General features: G+C 33.9%; 5 protein-coding genes across 8 annotated transcripts; 2 read left to right on the top strand and 3 right to left on the bottom strand.

Moving 5' to 3' along the window:
- Positions 1-686: 686 nt before the first annotated feature.
- On the bottom strand, positions 687-2,107 carry LOC133790199 (olee1-like protein). Its single transcript, XM_062227737.1, has 2 exons — positions 1,902-2,107; positions 687-1,200 (listed from the first exon to the last, which is right to left on the bottom strand). The coding sequence occupies exons 1-2, from the start codon at positions 2,059-2,061 to the stop codon at positions 857-859; spliced, it is 504 nt and encodes a 167-aa protein (XP_062083721.1). The 5' UTR covers positions 2,062-2,107; the 3' UTR covers positions 687-856.
- A 1,543-nt stretch (positions 2,108-3,650) lies between these two features.
- Positions 3,651-6,131, top strand: LOC133790195 (ras-related protein RABD1). Its single transcript, XM_062227729.1, has 8 exons — positions 3,651-3,824; positions 3,915-3,987; positions 4,107-4,154; positions 4,266-4,313; positions 4,643-4,714; positions 4,909-5,064; positions 5,697-5,800; positions 5,885-6,131. Exons 1-8 carry the CDS (start codon positions 3,811-3,813, stop codon positions 5,973-5,975), a joined length of 606 nt encoding a protein of 201 aa, XP_062083713.1. The 5' UTR covers positions 3,651-3,810; the 3' UTR covers positions 5,976-6,131.
- A 323-nt stretch (positions 6,132-6,454) lies between these two features.
- LOC133790194 (ras-related protein RABA2a) lies at positions 6,455-8,242 on the bottom strand. Its single transcript, XM_062227728.1, has 2 exons — positions 7,937-8,242; positions 6,455-7,162 (listed from the first exon to the last, which is right to left on the bottom strand). Exons 1-2 carry the CDS (start codon positions 8,099-8,101, stop codon positions 6,677-6,679), a joined length of 651 nt encoding a protein of 216 aa, XP_062083712.1. The 5' UTR covers positions 8,102-8,242; the 3' UTR covers positions 6,455-6,676.
- Positions 8,243-10,676: 2,434 nt separating this feature from the next.
- LOC133790193 (elongation factor 1-gamma-like) lies at positions 10,677-13,199 on the top strand. The gene is made up of 8 exons (XM_062227727.1): positions 10,677-10,796; positions 10,935-10,979; positions 11,243-11,392; positions 11,477-11,537; positions 11,616-11,668; positions 11,832-11,933; positions 12,026-12,539; positions 12,631-13,199. The coding sequence occupies exons 2-8, from the start codon at positions 10,971-10,973 to the stop codon at positions 13,008-13,010; spliced, it is 1,269 nt and encodes a 422-aa protein (XP_062083711.1). The 5' UTR covers positions 10,677-10,796; positions 10,935-10,970; the 3' UTR covers positions 13,011-13,199.
- Positions 13,200-17,023: 3,824 nt separating this feature from the next.
- LOC133790192 (KH domain-containing protein At1g09660/At1g09670) lies at positions 17,024-20,974 on the bottom strand. Of its 4 annotated transcripts, none has more exons than XM_062227722.1 (8): positions 20,819-20,974; positions 20,534-20,650; positions 19,903-19,994; positions 19,116-19,258; positions 18,157-18,291; positions 17,958-18,074; positions 17,744-17,887; positions 17,024-17,657 (listed from the first exon to the last, which is right to left on the bottom strand). In XM_062227722.1, the coding sequence occupies exons 2-8, from the start codon at positions 20,638-20,640 to the stop codon at positions 17,499-17,501; spliced, it is 897 nt and encodes a 298-aa protein (XP_062083706.1). In that variant the 5' UTR covers positions 20,641-20,650; positions 20,819-20,974; the 3' UTR covers positions 17,024-17,498. The 4 variants fall into 4 exon arrangements, with proteins under 4 accessions (XP_062083706.1, XP_062083709.1, XP_062083708.1 ...); XM_062227725.1 differs by having other exon boundaries at positions 19,903-19,988; XM_062227724.1 differs by having other exon boundaries at positions 20,534-20,655; positions 20,819-20,962.
- Positions 20,975-26,771: the final 5,797 nt, after the last annotated feature.

The following is a 26,771-nucleotide window of genomic DNA, read 5'->3' as shown; positions in this document are numbered from 1 at the left end:
GAGAAGTAGAAGGAGTAGTAGTGGTGATAAGGTGGGTTGTGTTGGAAATGTGAGAGACAAAGTGGACACAACCCATTTGAGTTTGCACTTCCAAATTGGATCACTCCTATTCTATTCTATTTCTATCCTAAATAATTAACTAAGGAACAATATGCATATGTGTGTGTGTATAATTATATATATATATATATATTTATATACATATTTATATTTATATGATATATCCGACCATATCTGACCAGGTGAGGGGAAAGCAAAACACCCCTTTCTCTGTTTGTGGTAACTGACCTTAATCTAACCAATTCTCTTCAAAAAGTTCTTTTTTTTGAAAGAAGAAGAGAAGAGATTCCTTTGGAATAATAATAATAATAATAATAATAATATATTATTAAGAGTTGAGATTCCAACCCCAATTGTATATATTTATATAGCCATTAAGATGCATGTGTGACTTTAAATTCCTTTAAAATTTAAGAATAATTTCTTTCTTTTTTATCTATCTTTAGTATATATTTTGCCATATACATAGCTGCGCAGTATATATATTCTTGTACTATACGTACTACTACTCGAATTATATAATAATATCTAAACAAACAAAGGAATAATATAATATAATAGTTTATTATACATTTATGATATAAATAAATAAATATATTAAAAAAAAGAAAGAAAAGAATACTAGTACAAACAAAATGATCACTTGGTGATGATCAAATTAACAAAAAGGAAATCAATAATAATAAGCTATATATAGTCATTAATTAATTATTGGTTGCGGTTGGTTGAGAAGCATGCAGAAAATAATAAGACATTACAATGAAAACGTTGTCGTTTTGGTTAGAAATTGTGAGTCTCATACGAGATCAGACTGAGTCATTCCGAGTTCTCGTAAGATGTCTTTGCACTCAGGAAAAGGATGGTTGACGAGGAAGCCAAGAGGGTTGGCCTGGCGGACTGGAGAGGCGATGCCATTGTTCGTTGTGAGGCTGATTCTGGCCTTGTGCTGCTGGTACGGCTCCTCGCTGATCTCCGAGCACACAGGGTCATCGCTCCTCACCAGCTGAATCCCACACGTCTCATCCTCATGGTCTCCCTCCACCGGAATCCTGTACGATCCCGCCTCGTCCGTCTCGGCCTCCGCGCTCAGCGTCACGCTTTCCTTTCCGTCCTCTCGGCACTCCAACTTCACTCTCGCCCCTGTCGATCCACCATCCAACCATACATGCATGCAAATTAACATCGTCATTTATAATACAAAACAAGAAAAACTCATCGTCTAACTTAGAGATTACTTGATAAATGCAGTTTTAAGATTAATTAACTAAAATTAGCCTTTAAATAAATTCAGTTAAATTTTACTGACATTTCTCGTATTATAACTTACTAGACATAAATAGGAGATTCAAATAAATATTGGGTATAAAAATAATTTTTTTTAAAAATGATTAAAAATTAAATCACATCTCTAAAATTAGATACTCCGTGTAATTTGCACTCTAACCTAAGACACAGACAAGCCCGGCTTGTATATAGGCCCCGCACAATAAAACTCTAAAATTTAAAAAAAATATCATTTTATTTTACATATATAAAGATCTCAATTTTTTTAAAATTATCAATCCCACACGCAAAGGAGCCGTAGACAAGTGAAATCCAATCTACAAAATAATTCGATCTATGGACAACATCGTTGTGGTAAAGGTCGTAATGTCAAAGGAATTATTACGGTAGGGCATAAAGGGGGAAGTCATAAGTGTCTATACCTTAAAATAGATTTTTGACAAAATAAAAAAGACATATATATAGTAAAATCGTAACTATAGAATACGACCATAATCGAAATGCAGAGCCAGCCCTGAACTGAGTACATGTATTGGGACATTAAAATGTAGAGGTACCTTTTATGTAGTAGCTGGCCTTGGTTAGAAACTGAGTGCGGCATGTGTCGCAATAGACCTTGCCCTCCACAAGGAGCCGAGGCTCGCAGTGAGCCAAACCGAAAAGAGACAACAAGCACACAGCTGAAGCAAACATGATAACAGGCTTGGCCATCGCCATTGTTATTATTATTATTCTCTTTTCTTTTCGAGTTTTGATTGTTAGTTTTCAGTTTTGCTTCAAATAATCTACACTTGATGTTGTTCAATATATATAAGGTAAAGTCAGTTATTTTTGTGGGGTTGTGATTTGTTTTCCTTGTTTATATGTGGCTGACATTGATGTTTGGATCCGGAATAAACTTATTATTAAGACTAATTCAAAGCCACAATATATATATATGTGTGTGTGTGTTTTACCTTAATATATATATATATACAACTTACTAAGCCAACCTCATTCTCTAATATCGATCAAACTATATATGGGATTTTCATTCTTTGATCTTAGTTGAAATGAGCTGAATCAAAGTCCATATCTTTAGGAAAAACGCCAACAAAGCAAGCATTCATAGCTAGTCATCAAATACTAATTATTAGGTGTGTGGTTGGATTGGATGGTGGCATATTACATCATATTAAACACATATTCATCATATCATATTTAATATTTTAAATACGACATGCTAAAGTGTACTCTTTTTAAAAAATATAATTAATGATATTTATCAAACAAAACAAAGTAAATAAAAATAAGAAACATTTAAAAAATATATATATATTAATTAGATTTGCGTTTGTGAGAAATATCAATTATTCATTAAATGCTTTTATAATGATCAAGTGACATGTAATTATACACATAGTACATTACATTTTCATCAACTCTTAAGTTCAAATTTTCTTCAAAAAGATTTTTTTTTAAATGACATGCAAATATTGTCAATGACTCAATGGAATGAGTAAAAATTAAGTTTTTCAATATATGTATTATATTATTTTATCAATTAATTTTTCGTCTAAATTGCTTAATTCATTAATTATAATTGTCAGCGTGCTTTTTTTCACCAAAATGCATTGGGCCAAAATAGGTTTTTGGCTAAAAAAGCACGCCAATAATTAGGGATGCATATTTTTCTCATGGGGACGGGCTCCATAGGGGCTTGCCCTTAATGGGGTGGGGAATCTCCGTCTAAATGGGAAATGGGGCGGGGACGGGAATAACAGTCCCCGCCCTAACGGAGCCCCGTTTAAATTTTTATAATATTTTATATGTATTTTATATCTTTCTTTATATGTTATTGTAGTATAGTAGTAATTTTTTTTAATATTTTAAATTTTATTTAGAATAATGTTTAATATTTTAAATAATAAATATTGTGAAATATTTTAATTTACATATAATTTATAATTTTTATTTTAAAATTTTAATTCAAAATTTACTTTTAAATAAATAGGTTCCCCATGAGGATTCCCCGCCCCTGACGAAAAATAGTCAGAAATGGAACGGAGATGGAAATTAAAAATATAACTGGAGATAGGAACGGGTGGAACACTCTCCGCCAATTCTCCGTTGCGTGTGCACCAGAACCAATCATTTGTAGTTATATTAAAAGATCATAGTTATTATAAAAACAAAAAATGTAAAGGCAGTAATTGTTGCAGAAAAATAATAGAGAGTTGAAAAAGAAGGGCAGGGGCAATATGGGACAAAAAAATATAAATAATAAATGGTATTAGTATAGGTGGGACATCAAGGATACACCAGCAGCAGCATTAGCGGTGCCCAAAGCCAACACTTGTATTTTTTACTTTCTTTAAAAATACAAACTTTCATTTTCCATACATAAAATCCCAAATCAAATTCAAACCAAACCATTTTTCTTCAATCCCAAATCCTAAAATCACCGTCATCATCATCATCATCATCATGAGCAACGAATAGTAAGTGTTACGACTACTCTCATTTTCCCTCTCCCCAAACACTTTTCTTTGTTTTGATCATTCTGCTTCTCTCTCTATTTTCATTTTCAGCGATTATCTCTTTAAGCTCCTGCTGATTGGTGACTCCTCCGTCGGAAAATCATGCCTCCTCCTCCGATTCGCTGTAACTTCTCTTCATTTTTCTCCTTATTATCTTTGTACATTGTGCTGTGTAATGATACAAAGTTAGGGTTTTTTAACTTAAAAAACCTCTCTTTTATCCCCAATTTTCTCATCTTTCAGGATGATTCCTATGTCGACAGCTACATAAGCACCATTGGAGTTGATTTTGTCAGTCTTTCTTCCCACATTTTACATTTTACGATATCTTGTGCTTTCTGTGCATGTTTATTTTAACTGAATATTTGTTCATGCCTTCTTCTTTCTCCAAAATCTTCTCAGAAAATCAGAACTGTGGAGCAAGATGGCAAGACTATTAAGCTTCAAATTGTGAGTTTTCTTTTATTTTTCTTTTTTAACAGTTGTCCTAATTGGACTGTTTTTCCTCTCAAAGTACCTAACTTGGACATCTAAATGCCTTGAAGATATGATTTTGTTTACTGTTTAGTTCAGATGCCTGTGATGATAATGCTGCTTAATCAGTTTCACTAATTTGCTATTATGCTTTCAGTTTTCATTAATCCCATTTCTTTTTTATTCAACAAAAAAAAAGACTTTTCGATACCATGAGTAAGCTACACTTCACAGTTTGAGTGCAGCTCACTCAATTCTTATAGGAATTTTAACACATTCTGTTGCTTCTCTGTAACTTCATTCAGTGGGATACTGCTGGACAGGAGCGGTTCAGAACCATAACAAGCAGTTACTATCGAGGAGCACATGGGATAATTGTGAGGAACTCTTGTTGTCATTGGGGGATAAGGAGAAAGAATTTGTTTTAGTTTCATAATTGTTCAAGAGATATATTTTTTTGTATATTATTTCATTACTGGCTTCCACTCCACATTGTAATCAGGAAGTTTGTGGTTATTTTTTGAAATTATGATTTGGGGTTCACTTCACTTACCAATGTTATTGGAAACAGATTGTCTATGATGTTACTGAGATGGAAAGCTTCAACAATGTCAAGCAATGGTTGAATGAGATTGATAGATATGCAAATGAAAGTGTGTGCAAGCTTCTTGTGGGAAATAAGTGCGATTTGGTCGAGAACAAGGTTGTGGACACTCAAACAGCAAAGGTACACTACACATTGTCAAACTCAATGAACAATACAATGATCTCTCTTTTGTTAGTTTATCATTTTATCTCGAGGACGGTTATTTCTGTTCGCCAGTAGTATTGTGTTCCCCTTTCTCCTTTGCAGCCGTCATGGCTGCAGGGGACCTTGTACCAGTCCTTGTATCCCAGACATTCCCCACATTTTGTTTGTTGGGGTTGTTTCGGTGGCGCTCGAGTATCAAATGTTCTCTCGGATGCAGAAGGCTATGGGAGTGTGGGGTCTACGGCCTTTGAACGCTCAAAATTGTCCATGAACTCGGATGACGATCGCTGATGCATCACACCAGAGGCGCTGTGTTTACACATGATGTGATTGCTTGATATTAGTGAATTCCCAGAATCATACACTCAAAGCACATGAAAGATTTGTTCTCTAGAGTTCATTAACTAAAGATAATGTTAATCTGTCCACTGTCTTGATCCAACTTAAAAGCTGTTAGTACCAACTCATGATAAAAAAAAACCAGTACATTTGTAAAACACAGTATATTAGTAGTTATTGAAGCCCATGAAACATCATTAATGCTTGCTAGCTATAGCTAGTTCAGGTCTAACTGTGGTTTCGTGTGCTGAAATGAATGAACTGTGCAGGCATTTGCAGATGAGCTTGGTATCCCTTTTCTTGAGACAAGTGCAAAAGACTCCATCAACGTGGAGCAGGCTTTCTTAACCATGGCTGCTGAGATTAAGAAAAAGTAAAACAACCTACCAACTGCCCCTCGTGCAAATTGATACCATAAACTATTTATTCTGAACTCTTATTTGAAAATTTTGTGCAGAATGGGTAGTCAACCAAGTGCTGGCAAGTCAACTGGAACTGTAGAAATGAAGGGGCAGCCTATTCAGCAGAATAGCAATTGTTGTGGTTAGCCATTCTTATGTGAAGGCTATGTTCTTTTAAAAAAAAAAAAAAAAAAAAACATGTAAAACAGTGAACTACGTGGCCTAATCTGGACCCTGTTATGTTATGGATCTTTGAAGAAGTGTTAAATATTGTCTGCCTAGATCTTCTCATCTCTTTAACAATTGTTCAAGCAGTCCAATCCCCCAGTTAGAAAATATTTCTTCATTTGTTTTTAAATTTAGCTCGGATAAAGTTTTATAATAAGAAACTAAAAATACCAAATTATTTGAACTAAATTGGAATATGGATAGTGTCGGTATCACTATGTCTATTGTGCACCAAATACATTCCTCCGTGCTGATGTTTACGTAAGAGTCTATTTAAAAGTATTTGAGAAAGATTTGATAATAATAATCATGAAGAATGAAAAGGGAAGAGTAAGCTCTTATCATAAAAGACACGAACAATCAAACAATTTAACAAATTCAATAACAATTGATGATCATATAAAAGGCCTTTTAGATAGTCCATTCAAAGAAAAACAAAAGGCAAACTAAATGTGTAATATTCTTCATAAACAAATAATTATCAATCCTCACAACAAGCAACAAAAATAATATTATATGACCAAAACATATTTAGTAAAGAGAGCTAATAAACAATAACCAACATCACATGTAGAAGAAAGAAAAAAAGAAGGAAAATAACAAAAATTTGTGTAATCAAATCAAGATGAAGAACAGCAAGACTTGCTGGTATTGGCGTCCGGTGCACCCCCAACTACAAGAGTCTTCCCTTCTTTGATGGTGGCAGCCGCTGGCTCATCTGAAGATAGTGACTTCTTGCTAATTATCCTGTAAATCTCCGCTAGAATTGTGTGGAAAGCCTTCTCCACATTGGTTGCTTCAAGCGCAGACGTCTCGATGAATGAGAGGCCCTCTTTCTCCGCATAACTCTGTGCATCCTCAGTCGCCACTGCTCTCAGGTGTTTCAAATCGGTCTTGTTACCGATCAGCATGATCACTATGTTGGCGTCTGCATGATCCCTCAGCTCCTTCAGCCACCGGCTCACGTTTTCGAAGGTAGTTGGCTTTGTTACATCATACACCAGAAGAGCTCCCAGAGCACCTCTGTAGTAGGCACTGGTTATGGCTCTGTATCGCTCTTGCCCTGCTGTGTCCCATATCTGAGCCTTCACTGTTCTTCCTTCAACCTAAAAAAACCACACACACACTCTAAGTAACCATTTTATTCTGAAATCCCATATCCTCATTTGGAAATTAGCCCATTTTGGTAAACTATATTCCAGATAGAATAATCAACCAAATAAAAATATAAAACCACACTCTCAAGTAGCCATTCTATTCTAAATTCCCATATTCTCATTTGGAAACAAGCTATTGGCAAACTAGAATCAAAGTAGACTAATCAACCTTATAAAAAATACACACACACCGATACTAAATAACCATTCTATTCTAAAATCCCATATCCTCGTTTAAAAATTAGCCCACTTAATCAAATTTGACGGTTACCAATAATGAAAGCACAGATCAATGACTGGATCATCTCTTCATAAATAGACTCATATTTATGCAAGAAAATAAATTCAAGAGATGGGATCCCAATTCCAATATTAGAAATTACAACAAACAAATCAAGCAAAAAAACAAATCTCTTATAAGAAAAGTAATGTTATAGAGTAAAGGGTCTTCACCGAAGCATTCAGACATATCAATTGATAACATCTAATGAACAGTATGAATTAACAAACAAACAAATCTTTATAAGAAATGTTATGCTACAGAGTAAAGGGTGTTCATCGAAGCATCAGAAAACACATGAATTGAGAGTTGGATCCCGAGAAAGCGAGATCATGGAAGAAAAGACAGAAAATTGAGATCCAAAAAGGTTGTTAAAAATGGAAAGTTCAGGAAGAGACAGATCCAAATAAAGAGAAATGAAAAAGAAGAAGAAGAAGAAGGACCTGAAGAGTGCGAGTAGCGAATTCGACACCAATGGTTGACTTGGATTCTAAGCAGAACTCATTGCGAGTGAATCGGGAGAGGAGGTTAGATTTGCCAACGCCCGAATCTCCAATCAATACCACCTTAAACAAGTAATCGTATTCCTCGTCCGCCCTCCTCGCCATCTTTTCTCTTTCTCTTTCTGTTTTTCTTCCCAGGAAAAAAAAAGAAAAAGAACAGAAAACTTTACCTAATTATTAAAGAATTAAATAGCTTCTTCTTCTACTAGTTCTAGTTCTAGTTCTACTACTTCTGTTGCTTTCCCCCAAAATCTTAAATGCTGCTCTGCTGTGTTTCGCTCGGCTTCACATACCCAAACTACCCCTCTCTCTTTTGCTTTCACTTCTAAACCCAAAACGACATGTCGTTTCTGTACTCGACACGCTCTACCAAGTGTCTAACAGCTGACATCTTCCTAATTTTTGTTAGGGTAGGTAACGTGTTTTCATAAAGTATCTTTTTTTGATATATTGTGCTTACAATAATGTTTATTTGTTAATTGTATTTTGAAATTGTATATATTTGTTACTCTATATTTTGAAATCGTACATATACTCTAAATTCAAATTTAATTAATATTTTTTATCAATTTAATCAATTGGCTCTCAATTATAAGAGTTTCAAATTCAAATTTAATTAGTTAATTACATATAATTAATGGCAGTTTGATCATATTGACAAAATTTTATTTATCAAATTTGAGTTAGAGTACCAAATATGTATGATTTTAAAATACGATGTATCAAATAAGCAGTATTGAAAAAAATGTGTATCAAAATGATATTTTGCAAAAATACAGGTACTAAATAAGTAAATTCCCAAAACTTGATAACCTTTGAACTGGCCTTTTTCAAATGATAATATTGAAATAAAAAATACAATATGGTATTTTCAGGTTTTTTTTATGAAACTCCTGCATTTTAATCAATTTTTAGAAAAAAAAATAAATGAATTTTTCAAAAATATGGGGATTATATTTTTGCTAATATGTACGATAAAATTTATTAAAGAAAAAAACAAACTATGAGAAGCACATTTACAAGCTAGCTAAAATATGGAAGTTAAATTTAAAACAAAAACACACCAGTCAAATAGGAGTATTATTGTAAAATTAGCATTCCACTATTCTCTCTCTCAAACCCCAGCCATGCAAACTTTTCTCTCTCCAAACCCATCCACACAAACTCATTCTCTCTCCAAAACTCAGCTGCACCATCCCATCCAGCTTCGACGACCCCAACCGCGACCCATCCAGCACCAGCAACTCATTGTACGAGAGCCCCAACCATTTGAGATCCCAGCTCCACCCGAGCCCCACCATCCAAACCTAGGTGCGAATTCGCACCTCCTCCTCGGCGTAACTCTGAGCCCATCCCCACGGCAACCCACACCTAGATGCGAACCACCTTCCTCATCTCCATCTCTGTCATCCCGAGATCCATCTCCACCCCTTTGCAACCCGACCCCGAACCCAGCACTCTAAGCCGAGGACTAAGAACCCCGAAAGCTCCAACCTAACCTTGTTGTACCCAGGCGAGTCCCAGCCCCGACTGCCAGGCATTTTCAAATCTGAATTTTTTTTTTCAGATCTAAATATTTTTTATATTTTTTGAGGCGATGCAAAGGGGTGCCCCGAGTGGAGGGTCTGCAATGAGAGGTAGGCGACAGCTAGGGTTCTTGATGAGGGAAAAGAAGAATACGAGAGAGAGAGAAAGGGGGTGGATCTGTTGTTTTTTTATTATTATCTTTAGGTCCGTGGTAATTGGTTACCTTCTCGTTCTTTGTGTGTATATTTCTGAGGGTAACGGGTTGCATTTATGTTCTGATGTGTGTGTATATTTCTGGGTTTTTTATGGTAACTGGTTACCTTCACGTTCTGATGTGTGTGTATATTTCTGGGTTCTTTATGGTAACTGGTTACCTATATTACTAAAATCATAGTTACTTCTTTTTCATTTTTTAATGAAGTATTCTTCCTCTTTTTCCTTCAAATTTAAAGTTTATTTTCATATAAATATAAGTAAATTGTCACTCATCTTATGGTATCTAGTTACCCATCTTTTGACAGAATGTTACTCCTCCCAAGATAACTGGCTACCCCTCCTGGTACATATTATTTAACTTAGTTGTAGAATTTTTTTTATATAACTTTCAAAGATCAATCAAGTAGTTGGTTCCTTACACATGATTTGAAAAAAAGAAACGTACAATCTAAAAAAAAATATTTATAATAAATAAAAAAATAATAAACACAATTCATATTACAAAAAAAAAAATTGCAAAAAAACCAAAGAAAAATTTAATATAAAATTAGTTATATAAAAATAATATAAAAAAATAAGCTACAAAAATAATAATCAAATTACAAACACACCATTCCAAATTAATAAAACTTGATCAAAAGTAAAACTATGACATAAACAAATTTTTATACAAAAATATGATAAAATAAACTCATAAAAGTAAAATTATTTAAAAAAAGACATAGGTTAACTTTTTGTTTTTAAAAAAAAAAAACCATATTTTTTAACACTATTTAAATTCCCATATAAAATATAATTTCCTAAAAAAAAAGATTAGTAAATTTTTTGTCTTTTAATGCTCAATTTAAAATCATAATGGGCCAGCCCATTAAGTAGATTGGGCTTGGAGTGTTGGAGCACCGACCCGATCCAAGTGAATATTTAATGGATGAACCTTTATGGAGAGTCGTCTACAAAAACCCTAACTAGCTCCTCACTATTACTCCTCTTACTCTCTCTCTCTCAGCTGCTATTGCATCGTGCTCTCGGAAGAACGCTCGCATACGTACTCACACAGGTCTCTCGCTCTTCTTCTCCTTCTTCATACTCTTTCTTTCTTTTCAATGTCTCTGTCTATCTATATATTTTTGGTGTGAAGCAATTTCGTTCTGGATTACTGATTATTACTTTGTTTTTGCTTGTTTTATGTGCTCAGATCTAAAATCCGAGCGATTCGTTTTTCCGTGTAGCCATGGCTCTGGTATGTCCTTGATTTTTTTAGTTTACGATTGCTCTGTTAAGCTTAATTTCGATACGATGGTTATCTGTTAGATCTAGGATCGTGTCTAGTATCGAATTACGTTTTTTTTAGTTTATATAATTTTAAGTTTCGACACTGTATTAGTTTTCCGATCAAGATGCTTTTTTGAGTTAATTAATTTTGATTATTGTGGTACTTGTACTATATGATTTTTAGATACTTGTATCTGGTTCTTTGAATTGAACAATCCACGGTTTGTTCAGGTCTTGTATTCTGGGAGTGTTAACAAGAATGCTTATAAGACACTGATTGTCGCCGAGTATACTGGTGTGAAAGTTGAATTCGCTGCGGACTTTGAGATGGGTGTCACCAACAAGACTCCTGAATTTATCAAGATGAACCCTATTGGGAAGGTAAGATAGTCGCTGAGATAATTAGAACGATTGCAATAACGTATTTTTCGCTCGGTCTTCTAAGAAAACCTTTCTTTTTTTCAGATTCCTGTTCTGCAAACCCCCGATGGATCTGTCTTTGAGAGCAACGCCATAGCACGATATGGTATTCTGCATGCAATTTTTTATTCTCTATCGTCTTTTGGTTGGGTTAAATCTTAACAGGTGCTCATTTTTTATGCAGTTGCACGCTCGAAGGAAGACAATGCTCTCTATGGCTCTTCTTTGATAGATTATGTAAACCTCTCTTTCCATTTTTCTTTCCTTTAACTTTGGTTGATCATAAAGAGAAGTTTTGATGATGTTATATGCATTCTACTACTTAGTCCTGTAGTTTTGATTCAGATATATGAAAATTGAAAGCTTATTGTACTTAATTCTGTATTGTTCTTGATCTCAGGCCCACATTGAGCAGTGGATTGACTTTTCTACCCTGGAAATTGATGCTAAACTTTTGGCTTGGTTTTTACCAATAATTGGGAGGGCCCCATACCTTCCTCCAGTGAGTTGCAATTTTGTTAATGACAATTTAGTTCTTTAACTAGTTTCCTCAACTATTTTGGATGATATAATCTTATTTATTTACAAATCTAGGCTGAGGAAGCTGCAATCGCAGCATTGAAGAGAGGATTGGGTGCATTGAACTCACACCTTGCTTCTAACACATACTTGGTTGGGCATTCTGTAACCCTTGCTGACATCATCACGACATGCAATTTGGTTTTCGGGTTCTCGAGGCTCATGACTAAGAGCTTCACTTCAGAGTTCCCCCATGTCGAGAGGTACTTCTGGACCATGGTTAATCAGCCAAACTTTAAGAAGGTCTTGGGCGAGGTCAAGCAGACTGATTCCGTCCCAACTGTTCAATCTGCTGCTGCTGCTGCAAAGAAGGCTGCTCCAGCAAAGGAAGCCAAACCCAAGGCTGAGCCGAAGAAAGAAGTCAAGAAAGAGGCGCCAAAGCCAGCCGAGGCAGCAGCCGAGGAAGAGGCACCAAAGCCAAAACCCAAGAATCCTCTTGATCTGCTGCCACCAAGCAAGATGGTATTGGACGACTGGAAGAGGCTCTACTCTAACACAAAAACTAACTTCAGAGAGGTTGCAATCAAAGGTAGTTTCAAATCTTTGTCCAAAAACAAGGTGATATACTTTGTGTTCTTGTTGAGTTTGAATGATGCATCCTTCTATGTCTTTAATTTCAGGATTCTGGGACATGTATGATCCCGAGGGTTACTCTCTGTGGTTCTGTGACTACAAATACAATGATGAGAACACCGTTTCGTTTGTGACCTTGAACAAAGTGGGTGGATTCCTTCAGAGGATGGATCTTGCTCGCAAGTACGCCTTTGGAAAGATGCTTATCATTGGGTCGGAACCACCATTCAAGGTGAGGGGACTGTGGCTCTTCCGCGGCCAAGAAGTTCCTCAATTCATAATCGACGAGTGCTATGACATGGAACTCTACGACTGGAAGAAGGTTGACATTAACGACGAAGCCCAGAAGGAGCTCGCCAACAAGATGATTGAAGACGAAGAGCCCTTTGAGGGAGAAGCTCTTTTGGACGCCAAGTGCTTCAAGTGAAACAACCTCTTCCTCAATTCACCTATACAAAGGAGGGTTGCTTTTTTGTTTTACTCTTTTTTTTGTTTAAATTTATTTAATTGGGGTAGAGTTTGTTTTGATAATCCTATGTTTAAGCTAAGACTAAGCTTTTAGGCTCGTGGTGTTTTTGAGTGACAATTATAAGTTACAAATCTTTTGCTTTGGTCATTTCATTGTTGAGCACATGATTTTGACATTTTTATATATATATATATATATATGTGGGCAGAGAAGTGCTATAAATTTAGTGTTCTCTAAGGTATCTCTTTTAGTGGAAAGGCATCTTTTGGAATATTCAGAAACAAAATGAGGGCAACACAAGTCATTAAAGGAATCTCGTTCTAGTATGGTGGTGAGCAAAACATAGTTGTTTTTGTTGGACTAAATTTAACATTAAAAATAATTATTTATAGTTGATTATTAGGAGTTGTATCACACTAATTCTCATTCGGTAGCCATATCATCATTTGGCACTTGGTAGGCAATGCTTCAAGACACCTTTATTTTTTCTAAACCTATAGAATAACATATAAATTGCAATTGTGTTGTCCATTTTTTATTGACATAATTAATTCGTTCAAATCTAAAAAATGATAAATAATTTTGTTAAACTAAATCAGTTGGAAACTAAAATTCTAAGAAATTCAATTACAACCTTTACATGGTATATATTAACATTTTTATAGACCATTTCGATTTTCATTGTATTAAATTTAATATACCAATACAATACATAAACATTTTTTATACACCATCCAATTTTTATTAAAGATATGTTAAGACTAAGTATTGCTTTCATTTTTAATTATTTATCAATAATTGATATGGATTTTTAAAATCCAATATATTAATGTTAAACGTTTTTTTTCTTAAAAATAAAATTTAAAAAAAATCTACTATCGGGGAGAGGGAAATGTATGCATCAGGTACAAGGTTAGCAATTAGTATTATCGAGTCATATTTTTTGGTTAACATGATTATGGTTATCACGAACATAATATGTTTATAAATAAGTTAACTTGTGACACAACATATTTAACACGACATTTACACAAATCATATTGAGGTCGTGTTAACCTTACACAACCTATTAATATTATGGACATATTTGACCCGTATATTTAAAAATATATATAATAAAAAATAGGTTTAAAAATGTCAATTTAACTCATATAACACTTATTTATATCTTACATAAGTTCTTTAAAACATAAATCTAATATTTAAAATATAAGTAATCATACACTAAAATAAAACATTATCAAATCCCCAAAATACAGTATTATTTTATTCTTTTAATTTGTATATTATATTATTAAATGAATATAATAAGCATATCATTAATAAATAGGATAAGTTCAAGTTAACCTAATTATGACTTTTTTTAGTAATTTATATTAAATCGTGTTAAATAAGTTAATTTCGAGTTTAGAATGTTGACCTAAAATGTAATTATGTTAAATCTGAATTCGCTAATTTTGTGGCATTTTCGAGTTGTATTATCGGGTCATGGCCTATATTGCCAACAATAATCATGTAGTTGTTATTGATTTTATCAACCTTACGCAAGAGCATGTATTGTAATAAATAGTATATTAAAATCGATCCCACAAAGACCAATCTTTAAGTTGTTAATTACCAAACACTATTTTTCTTTCAATCCAAGTCAAAATAACGATTCAAGAAAATAAAGATTCAAGAAAATAACTCTAACACAAATCAAGAATTCAAGAAATTAATTTACGTAGGTCATTAAGTTCCCCTATGTTCTTCCATAAGATTCTTTTGACGTCAAGTGAATCTAACCAATAGATTAATTCCAATATATTTGAATCTATCAATAATATTAATTTTAGCCCTAATTTGACTACCTAGGGTGATTAAGTAAATTCCTATCTTACAAATCAACATAAACATGTCAATCCTAGGCTATATTATATTGATTAGGTCTAATTTAGATTTTCTCTTCTAAGTTCCACCTAAATTACTAATTCAATTCCAAAGTTGATCGCTCTTTGAAAAACATTAAGCACAAATCAATATAAACAATGAATATGAACATCAAAATAAAGAATTAAAAAGAATACTTATTTATAAACATAGGCTTCCATTAAAGCCAAATTAGTTCATCATTTTAAAGCAAAATACCAAACAAAAATAACAATTCATGGTTGAAATTCAAAAGAACATGATGAAATAAAAAATATATATATATAAAAAAAAAGATAAAACTAGGTATTTTGATTCGTCTTCAATCTTCAAAATCCAGCATTATCTTGTGTTTTTTCTCTCCAAAAACTTGCTCTCCACATTCAGATTTGATCTCATATGATAACCTTAGTGAAAAATATGAATACCTCTTAAACTAATAAAAATCATTAGAAATAGTAATGAAAAATAACTCTATTTCATAAAGTTAACAATATCTACATAATAAAAAAAATCATTTATATCCATATAACATAAAAAAATTACAAAAATCACTTACAACTTTTTATTTATAAAAATATCTTGCCACATCATCAAAAAACACAAGATTTAAAAAGAATATATCTAAAATAAAAAAGTTCATGGGATCCCTAATTTTTTTTGTTTTTCCTGAGTTTTCAAAAGTAATATTTTGGTTACTTACGATGTTGATAAGGTACAAATTAATTACTTTTTCATAAAAAGCTTCATTTTTAGACCATATTATTTCATATACATTTTGGTCATATCCAAAACTTATTTGTAGAAATTTTATTATCTTAAAATATAGATTAGACATTTTGAGGTTATTTTATGGTGTCTTATTATATAAGATACATTTATGTTGCCTTCAAGCCTATTTTAGAAACTAATGAGTTACAATAAAGTATAACAAATACTTTTTAATTTGGTTAACAAAAATTAATCTTAAGAGACCAAAATGTGTATTTTTTCATTATAATTTGAAAGTAACTTCTACATTTTTTTTTTCATTTTGATAAACAAAAAACTTATATTACTCACACGTAAATTACACGAGTAACCAAAAAGTGTATTAAAACTTTTTTCACTATAAAATTACTATGTAGTATACTAAAAATAAATTTTGCTAATAAGTTATTATATTATAGTGACTTGTTATATTTTATTGTAATTCATTAGTTTAATAAAAAATGACATTTTACTATTTATGAAAAAGTAATCAATCAATATCTTATCAGCATTGGAAGTAACCAAAATATTACTTTTAAAAACAAAAAAATAAATAAATATTCAGGCTTATGTGAATTTTCCATATAGTATATTATTTTTTGAATCCGATATTTTTTTATGACATGGTTAGATATTTTTGTAAATAAAAAGTTATAAATGATTTTTGGAATTTAAAAAAAAATTGTCATTTATTGTAAAAATTGGCTAAATATGCTTATGATTCAAAACTTCCCAGAGTACTCGCTCAAAATTCAGTTTCCCTCTCTCCACTCCGACGAGCAAAATGGAACCCTAACTCCGATAAGACTCTCGACCCCGACACCGTCCCCAATGTCGCATCAACTACCCATGTTGCCTCCTCCTACACCAGCAACCCCGCTTGAATTCGCCACCTTCACTACTAACGTCGACCCATTTTGCACCTAACCTTCAATTTTAATGGCAAACCAAGCAAATTGGGTCGATGTTAACGACAAAATTAAGCGACAGACCTGGTGTAGGAGGTGGCTTGGGTCCTCCTCAGTGCAACATCAGAGACATGGGTGCACTCTCGGCATTGGGATTCAATTTTGCTAGAGCGAGGGAAACCGAGTTTTTAAGAAGGGTATTTTGGGAATGTTTTGAATCATTAGCATAGTTGGCTAATTTTTCCAATAAACAACATAGTTTTTTAATTATGTAGCCACATAACATGATGCATGCACACTCAAATTCCCCTAAAAAGCAAAATTGAATTAGGTTAGATAAGCACCTTATTGCAGTTAATGTGAATTACAAAGTAACAATATTATAAAACAAAATGTGCAAATATATAATACAAACTGAAATTTCTTTATTTTCAAGTCATAACAAACTAGTTAATGAAAAGAATCTACCAATAAGGACGTCAAGAAGTGTTTCACAACTCAGCTGCAGCAGCAACTGGCTACAAGTTACGAATAATAATAAACTAATGAATATAATAATAATAATAGAATGTATTATTTGGGAGGAATGATACATGAAAGAATGGAAAACCAGAGTGTGTTGAGCAAAATGAATAAGAGAATATATTGATGCAGATGCAGAAGAAGTAAGCTTTGCCAGGAGAGGATGCCAAACAATTATATAGCAGAGAGCCCAAAAATGTACTCAGGAGAGGAGTGTGTGTTCAACCATCAGTTTTTGTCAATGCCAGCCTCCTCCTCAGGCTCAGTAGTAGACAATATTAACCAGGAAATCATCAGGTCTTTCAGTAAATTAGGCGGCCACAGTTACACAAATTCGCTCATTAACAGCCTAAAGTGGTCATCTCCCTGTCTTGGCTCGCTTCATTCCTGTACTGTTAAAAGGAGACATGATTGGGCTCATGCTGGGGCTCATGCTAGGACTTTCTTCCCTCAGTGTCCCATTCAGCACGGCCAATTCCCTCAATTGTTGCTTTTTGTAATGATCTAAGGACTCATCCTATAGAAGAAGGAAAAAAAAGAAAATGTTGGAACTACTTTGACAGTACATGCAAAGCAAAACTACATGCTCAGTATTGTACATACCACAGGCTTCAAAAGATTCTCTAGAATTCCCACCGCACGATCCAAGCGTGCATTTATTACATCTTCTGGAAATTCAGCTTCCACGAGCACGTGCAACGGCTCATTTAGGTGTTCATACCCGGGTTTGTCTTTTAGTTTCTCTTCCTGAAAGGATCAGTGGTTTGTAAGCGAAAATTTTGAAAAATCCTTTCTCACTTCGATCAAGACAACGTACCTTTACAGAATCTTTTACAGAGCCGCGGCCTCTTATGTACACCCTACATTCTGTCACAGCTTCAACTCTTTTCAAAGAGTTTCCCCGAGGTCCCAAAATTCGGCCAACAAAGTTATACTGAAAGTTTGAAAATAAAAGACCATCACATACATAATACTTTCGATATAACCTCAATATCAGATGAAATCGCATTACTTACAGTTGGATATTTGTCAACTGGAACATCCAATCTAACCACTTTCTTTACATTAGGAGTAGAAGGAATTCCTTGCGCGCCAGACCATCCCATGGAAGGAGATTGGTATGGAGCTATTCTTTGAGAATGTCCATTTTCCTACAGAAGAATCAAGTCATAATGAAATTTTGATCAAACAAAAAAAATACAAAGTCATGCATAGCATAACCCACACATAAAGATCTTAATTAGCTGTTGTATGTCGTTAATACTCTGTTCTCGTGCATGAATTTTTCTTCCCTTTGAAGTTTTCATACAATGATACTTAATGAGTAGGCATGGCAATTGCATACACTAATCCAAAGCTTGTTAAGTATCACATTAGGCAATATACACTTACTTCCTCTTCATATTACTTTTATGCTTAATTATCTGTGAGAAGATGTGCATAAAAAATTCCAGCCAATTAGCAAATAATATTGCCATTCTTTAATGCAAACACGCATCTAATAAAAACAGTATCCATACAAGTGACAGCAAGGCCAATAATATCATAGTTTTAAACATCTGCACTTACAACTGTACTGTTAAAAATTTCTTGTTGAACCTAAAAAGAAAGAGAACCAACACTATATTGGCAAACACAAGGCATGGCTAGGGACACTTCCACAGTAATTATTTTGGTGCTTCACACCTATTTTCTTGCAAGACATTAACTAACTTTATAATTGCTGAAAAATTTAAGTGCAAATTATGTTACTGCAAAAAAAATCACAAACTAAAAGGGGAACAGATAGTTCTAGTTTTCTAAAAGAAGAAATAAGAAAACCAACAGTGATGCATGTCACTCAACAAACCGGCACAAATAAATGATTACAAAAAAAATTAAAGATATAACCAAATAATAGGATCTCTAACGAAAAAGAGACAGACAAATTCAAGCAGGCAAAGCAAAAGAAGAAGGAGAGAGAGAATGGCATTACCTCCACTTGCATTGCAGGCCATCCCTCCAAATCCATTGGTCTGCCATATGGAAGCTGATTTAATGACCGAAGTGGACTCTCATGCTCAAGTCTTTCATGATCTACAAAACTTGGATTGAAACCTCCTGATACCCGTCTAATTTCTGTGATGGCATAAACAAAAAGGTACGGTTTGAGCACAAAATGTGTGAAACAAGAAGATTGTTTGTCAGGTTCACAAACTAAACGCTTCGTGGCATACATAAACTTACAACCAATAGAACAGATGACCTTAAGTACCAAAGAACTTGTTTACGCTGTACAATTGTTATTGGCATATATCAGTACAGCATGAAAAAAAGGAATATATCTTATGTGTGAATGCGAGTGTGCGTACTTGTGTGTGTACGTGTAATATTAACACACTTTAAATATGTGTCATCTATTGTGGGTGCGACACAATTAAATATCACATATTTCACCTCAACCATTAACTCTTTGCTGCAGTAACCCTGCAATTCTTTTTCAGATACCGAAGATGCAAAATCATAGGCAGGTTAAAATAATCAAGAGAGAGAGAAGCCAACTTTCAGAATGCCAATATGAGATGCAAATCCAAATTAGGTTGATCATGTAGGCTTGAGAAACCAAATATTCGCAAAGTTTTTTTTTAACAAGAAAGCATAAGGGGTTGCTTAAAGAGCACAAGAAAACAAAACATAAATGATCACTAAAAGACTAAAAGTTGGCACAAGATATAGTAAGAAACAACTATCTCAAATGTAATAAACTTAAAGAATTCATAAACCTTGACTAATAAGTCTGTTACAGTGAGGCAAAATTTGAATGAATGGCACCAACTTCTGCCTTTCTCCCAGTAATTCAGCCAAATACCTGCCACTTTTCAAACCAATCAAATTAAGTACCATATCATTAGTAAACCAGAGCATAATGGTATCTTAAACTTAGAAAACAGTCACAGTTTATGCACAATAATTTCATTCTAGTGATAAATCAAATAAAGAAAACAGCACAATGAAGACAAGAGAATCCAGAATAAACATCATCAAACAAGTTTCAATTTTCAACAAGATAAACCACAAAGTCTCCAGATCTCCTTCTCACATGTCTACTTCAGTTATCTTTGCAAAGTGCATATGGACTACAGGGTAGTGGAAGCAATGAAATCTAACATGACATGAAGAATAGTAAAGATTTCTAAAATCAAAATTCAAGAAGCTATTTCTTTTGCAAGGGGATATTATATATGACAATCTGAACAAATATAGCCAATAGACAATTGTTTTGCACACAATTGAAAAAAAACTCAAATCCACCACTGACCCACCGACATCTACAAAACCAAGAACAGAATCAGGCAGTGGCAAATATCAAACAATACCCATTAAATAAAAAACAAAATAAACAATTATACAGACCTTTCTCGATCCACAGGAACAGAAGAAGACCTGTGCGGAGAAGCATGGACTCCAGGAGGAGGAGGGTACTGGAAGTAACTCCCAGGGGTGATTCTCTCTCCCATCATACAAACACTCCTACACTTGTAAATAACCCAACACAATCACCAAAAAAACTCGATTCAAACAAACACCCAATACACAAATATCAATACTTTATACATACACAAAAAAAAACAAACTGATATATGAACACATACGTAGTACATATATATATATACATGTATAGAGAGAAGTGAAGCTTACTAGTGGTGGAAAACAGAGTAGATTGAAGTGTGAGTTATTGGCCTCTCTCTCTCTCTGCCCCCTTATTGATAGTGGAGAGGAGTGTCTGTGAGAGACTGAAGCAAACCAAAAGCCCTACTCGGAGTCAGACGAGTCTCTTTGGGATCGTTCGGCTTGGCTTTGCTGTATATATACTCCTCCAAATTCATCTCTTTTACCCATAAAAATCAATTCCCGCTGTCGTCGTTTTCCAACATATTTGTCGTTTTCCACGTTTAAGCACAAAGCTACTGTCGTTTATGGAACTAATGTCGTTTTACTCGTTGCGTTGAATTTCCGGTGCTGTCGTTTTCCGAATCTACCATTCTATTATAACTTTTATTTTGTACTTGTGGGCCCCACAATTTTTAATATATATGGTGGGTAGTAGGTAGTAGTAATACGCATCCTATGAGCTTATCTATGGCCTTCTTTGTTGTACTACCACGTTCTCCAACTCATGTTGTCGTTTTCTAACTTCATAAATGCTCTGTCGTTTTTATTGCTTTCGTGTCGTTTACTCAGCTCTATAAGTGGCATGTTTGTCGTTTCCTATATTCATAAGTGTTGTGTCGTTTGTATGGTTTCGATGTCGTTTACTCAGCTGTGATTAATGCCTTGTTAAAAAGATATTTGAGAATTTGGAAAGTAATCCACCCAAATGCATATTGTCGTTTTCTAAATTCATAATATTGTGTCGTTTTTATGGTTTTGATGTCGTTTGCTCTGCTGTAAATGGCATATTACCTGTCGTGATTAAATTAAAAAATATATATTTGAGAATTTGGAAAGTTAAAAAGGGGAACTTCTTTTTTAAGGTTTGCTTTATTTGGCTAATGGAATTTGGAACTCGAATCAATATAATTCCTTTTATAGTGTTGTACCTACCTGCTAACAGTTTTGGAATATGAATCAAATAATTTAATTACTAAAATTTTATCTGCGCTATACAATAGTTTTTTTGGTAAGGAATTAATGTTATTTAAATGAAAAATGCAACGATGCCCATTTGTTTAGCTAACTACCATATTTGGCCTTTTATTTTTATTTTTATTTTTTTTCATAATAATAAATTTTAAAATATCGTTTATCTTTTCACTTCACAATTTAAAATAATCAAGCATGAATTCTCGAAGAAAAAAAAAAGAGAGAAAATTATCAAGCTTGTGGGACCAAAAAACAAATTAATTACTTTGACAAATGTTAAAAATATAAACATGTCAACTCATTAAAAAATATTGGCATTTGACTATTTGTGGGAAGTGTACAGCTACACATTTTTATTTATTTATTTTTTCATTGAATAAATCCTCTCAGAGAAAAAAAAAATTAATAAATCTTATTGATGAAAACCTTGGATATTTTTATGCTTTACACTCTGGTTAAAATTTATTTACCGAAAAAAAAAAGAGTATTCATCTATTTTTTCTTAGTTTTACTAAGAAAATATATTTAAACCATTTAAATCGTTAACTAATAAATTTGTAAAATATTTTTTAGCTAAACAATTTTGTTTCCATTAATGAATATACCATGTAGCAAATTAATTTATTCATTAAAATGTAACTGTAAATTTCCTCTCATGACTAATTTACAAGTAAAGTGCGTAAATTCTGATACTTTTGGAATTATTTGATATGGTTTAGGTTATGTAGTGTGAGCATCTTTGATATGATTGTGATTTGTCAGATTCTCTTACAAAGTTTAAAAAGTATTTTTATTTGTGCTCGAATGAATTATCAAAAATATCTTACGTATATTGAAAGTTTTTTAAGAAGGAAATATCAATTTTATGTAATTTTTTTTTATATTGTAAATTATTCTAAATTTTTCAAAATTTAGTTAGATGTCTGTTATAACTATAATGTATACATTTATATAGAATAGTAAATAATTAAAAAAATTAAAATATAATGTTTTTGATATATTTTACAATAATAATTATTTAAAAATAGTAAATAATTAAAAAAATTAAAATATAATATTTTTCAAATATTTTACAATGATAATTATTTTAAAATATTATATAATTAAACAAATTAAAATATAATATTTTTGAGATATTTTACAATAATAATTATTTAAAAATAATAAAATCATACGTTTTATAACTTAAATAAAATTTAATTAAACTTAAACTAATATCATATTAAACATAAAATATAATCTATTGTGAATTAGCAACAAATTGTTTTTTTTTTAAATCTAGCAAGAAACTTAAATTCATGTATAATATTTAATATTACATTAAATATATAATATATAATCTGTTGTTGTCACTCCCAAATTCAAAAACTATAACAAACATAAACTTAAACAAAAATAAATAAATTATTTAATTAAAATAAAATATTTATTTGAAATTTATATAACATTAATATAAATTTAATAAAAATATTAATAAATTCTATAAATAAAACTAAGTAAACATGCATATTGTACGTTGCTTGTATCTAATATATAATAAATAACGAAGAAGTGGAAGAGAATAAATGTGGGTTTTTTTCATAGAAGAAATAAAACAACATTCATGTATGTAGATATAAAACAAATCAATTAATATTTTCAATTTTTTAAAAATGCTTAATGTAGATGTGATTTCCTATAATTAATTAGACGAACACCATCAACTTGTCAAGAATAAAGAGAGAGACGAGAGTTCAATTGGGAGCACCAGTGTGGTGTCAGCTAAAGGGATTCTGACGCTCAAGTTAGTCGAGTTGTAACGAAAGCTAATTGAAAGTAACTAGACTATAACGAAAATAATGATAAAATGATTGATGAATGAGTAGTAGGATGGTCAGAGTGATGGTGGAGACGACAACGGAACTCAACGATCGGGTCAAGTCTGGTCAGGTCAGACTAGGCTGACTGATTCGACTTGCTTGACTGGTTCGCTTGGAGGGAGTAATACTCATTTCAGTAAGAGAATAAAGTAGAGTAATAATGGTTATCAGCTGATCTGCTAGTCCCCCCTTAAGGTCTTACTTATAGTCGTTTTCCCGACCATTGCTCTTCCGCCCTCCGAATCCGTCTTACTTGCTCCAAGTGGTTACCTTATGAAATTCATGGGAAGGGTTGTGTAACGCCCTGGTTACCCCAGAACAGTTACGGTGAACCGAAAATTTGACCCGCTACCCAAGTCCTTTGGTTAAAAACGTGATCTAAGTGTCATTAACAGGTTAAGGTATAAAACCAGTAAAAGGGAAATGGCACTTTTCATTAAGTAAATACACTGCTCATGAGCTTTTTTAAAACGTTTACAAGTAGTTCATGTTACAAAAGAGTTGCTACAGTTCATATATACAATCCCCGCCGGCCTAAGCAGCAAAAATAGGCTAAACCCGTAGTCCCTCTGAGAACTCCTTGACCGTGGCGGTCAAGCGGCCCTGTATGTACATTACATCGCCCAAGCTCTCCACTCAAGGCTGGCCAAGCTTTTCCTTTCCTTTACCTGCACCACATAGCACCCATGAGCCAAGGCCCAGCAAGAAAACATAGCAAGACATGATATAATATCAACAACGATCATAACAACCATTCAGGACTATCAGTCCAACAAGTAGGTGACAATAGCCAAAAGTCACAATAATGAGCATCGCTCCCTCTAGCCATGTGACGATAGGGTCACCAGGGCTTAACTGATAGGTGATTCTTTCATAAGTTCGTTCAGGACAGGTGCATGGTGATTGGTCACCAACATAACCTTCCTCACGACTCTAGAGTCGAAACTATGGACAACGTCCCTTAGCCATGTGACAAACGGTCACCGGGGTCATATACCTTGGCTATAGTCATCTGGTCGTAGACCAGGCAAGCGCTTATAAGTTCTTCGACCCTAGGGTCGGTCTGGCATTAATGCTTTAGAGCCATTCAATGCATGATTCTCGACTTTAGAGTCGGTCCCTGACTAGTCAGTGTCTCACGCAGGTAATCAGCATTCAGTAGCATTTAATATGCAATCCATGTCCACATATATCAACCAACACGCCTTAATATCAAACCATGCATGTCATATACCTATACAGGGTGCAACTGTATTCATACACCGTTTTCTTACCTCTGGTTCGAGTGAGTATTATAATATGAACGACCCCTGAGAACGATCAACCTTTAAATTCCTCGACGGTCACCTGGTCATAACCAAAATATAGGATTCATCAATAAAAATGATAACCAAGGGTTCCCAAACCAAATCCCAGCCCCCGAGACATCAAATACTACCCAACCGGGTACTAGGTCCAACCCCGAGGCCTATGGTTTGAATCCCCAAGCTAAAAACCTCATTTTAGCAAAATTGGCCTTAAGGGCCGCGACCCTCCCTGCTTCTGCGCCGCGGCGCGCCTCCAGACAGAGAGGCTCCCTGCCTGCCAAACGCCAAGGGCCGCGACGCTCCCCTGCTGCGCCGCGGCGCCCAGCCCAGAATGGCTAAGTCGGCCACACGAACCAGTTTTTCTCCCTGTGAAATTCCCTCTCAAACCAGACCTTCAAACCCTCATAGAACCTCTTCCTAACACACAATTAAACCCCCAAACAACTCCCTTAGCTCACTCACATCAAACCCCAATCAAACTAGCATTAAAACCCCCTTTGATTCACACTTTCCACATCAAAACCCATGACTGAAAAGCTAAAACGAAAACAGAGCATATCTTAAGTTTAATGATCAAAACTTACCTCAAAACCTGTTTTGAACTCCCACACAAGCAGAACCAAGTCTACTAACTCAACCTTGAGGTTCCTTAGCTTGATATCCCACCTTGAACACAAAACACCAAGGAAAGCTATGGAGGAAGTGGTGTACGGGAAGAGAAAGAAGGCAAACCCCTGTTTTACTCTGTTATTCTACAGCCTTCCAAACCACCTATGTCACATATATCCTCCCAAAAAGACCAAAATACCCTTGTGTTATCCTAAACCCTTTTGAACCTACTCAAGGGCAAAATTGGTACTTACACTAAACCCGTTAATTATAATTAACGCTTCCCATTTCCCGCTAATCTCAATATCCTCAAACTCCAATATTTCATAACCCGTTACCCTAAAATCCCCGGTAACGCTATAACCTTTAATATCACCCCGAGACTCACCCCGAGCTCCGAGCTCAAACCTGTTATGACCAAACCGATAAATCATGTTTAAAGATCGTCTCATGTCGAAATACTCGAACCAATCCACATTATAATGTGGTCTCACAATATATCATTATCACGCAAACAAATACTCAAGTACCCTCAACGGGCCAAATTACCATAATACCCCTGTAAACAAATGTGGACTCACATGCATGCATTTAACATTATATTATAATATAATTCTCATAAACATGCATAAACACATTTAATGGCATAATTAAACAGTTATGGCCCTCCCGGCCTACTAAACCAGCCATTAACCATAATAGGGAATCCAGGGCATTAGGTTGCATGTATCTTGACCGTTTCAAGGTCCCTGACTGATTGAGTGTATACAAATTAGGGTCTGGGTATGGACTAACCATTTTGGTGGTTCATTTAGTATATTTGAGCTCGTTTATGTTGGGTCGGGCTTGACTGGCTGGCTAGTCCGACTGGCTTATTGAACTTTTTGACATGTAGACAGACTTTGTCCACTACACTTACAATTCATCTTTTTTTTTTCTTTAGGTATGGATTATTAGACTTTTTAACATGTAGACAGATTTTGTCCACGACACTTACAATTCATCTTTTTTTTTTCTTTAGGTATGGCAGGATTAAATTGGATTTTAGTTAATAATTCACAAGCCCGAGCTTTGTACTCGTATTCCCTCTCCCTCATCACGGTGATCAATAATAACTTTGTTTTTCTTTTTGTTTTTAACAAATTGACCAAATGCTCATTGATGGAAATCATGGAGTACATAGGTCATAATACATGTTGGAATTTCTTCCAACTAGGTAACCTCGTTTTTTTA

The sequence above is a fragment of the Humulus lupulus genome, chromosome 7 (genome assembly GCF_963169125.1).
Source record: "Humulus lupulus chromosome 7, drHumLupu1.1, whole genome shotgun sequence".
NCBI classification, from domain to species: Eukaryota; Viridiplantae; Streptophyta; class Magnoliopsida; order Rosales; family Cannabaceae; genus Humulus; species Humulus lupulus.
The sequence above is the reverse complement of the archived record's forward strand: the minus strand, read 5'-3'. Positions and strand labels throughout refer to the sequence as shown.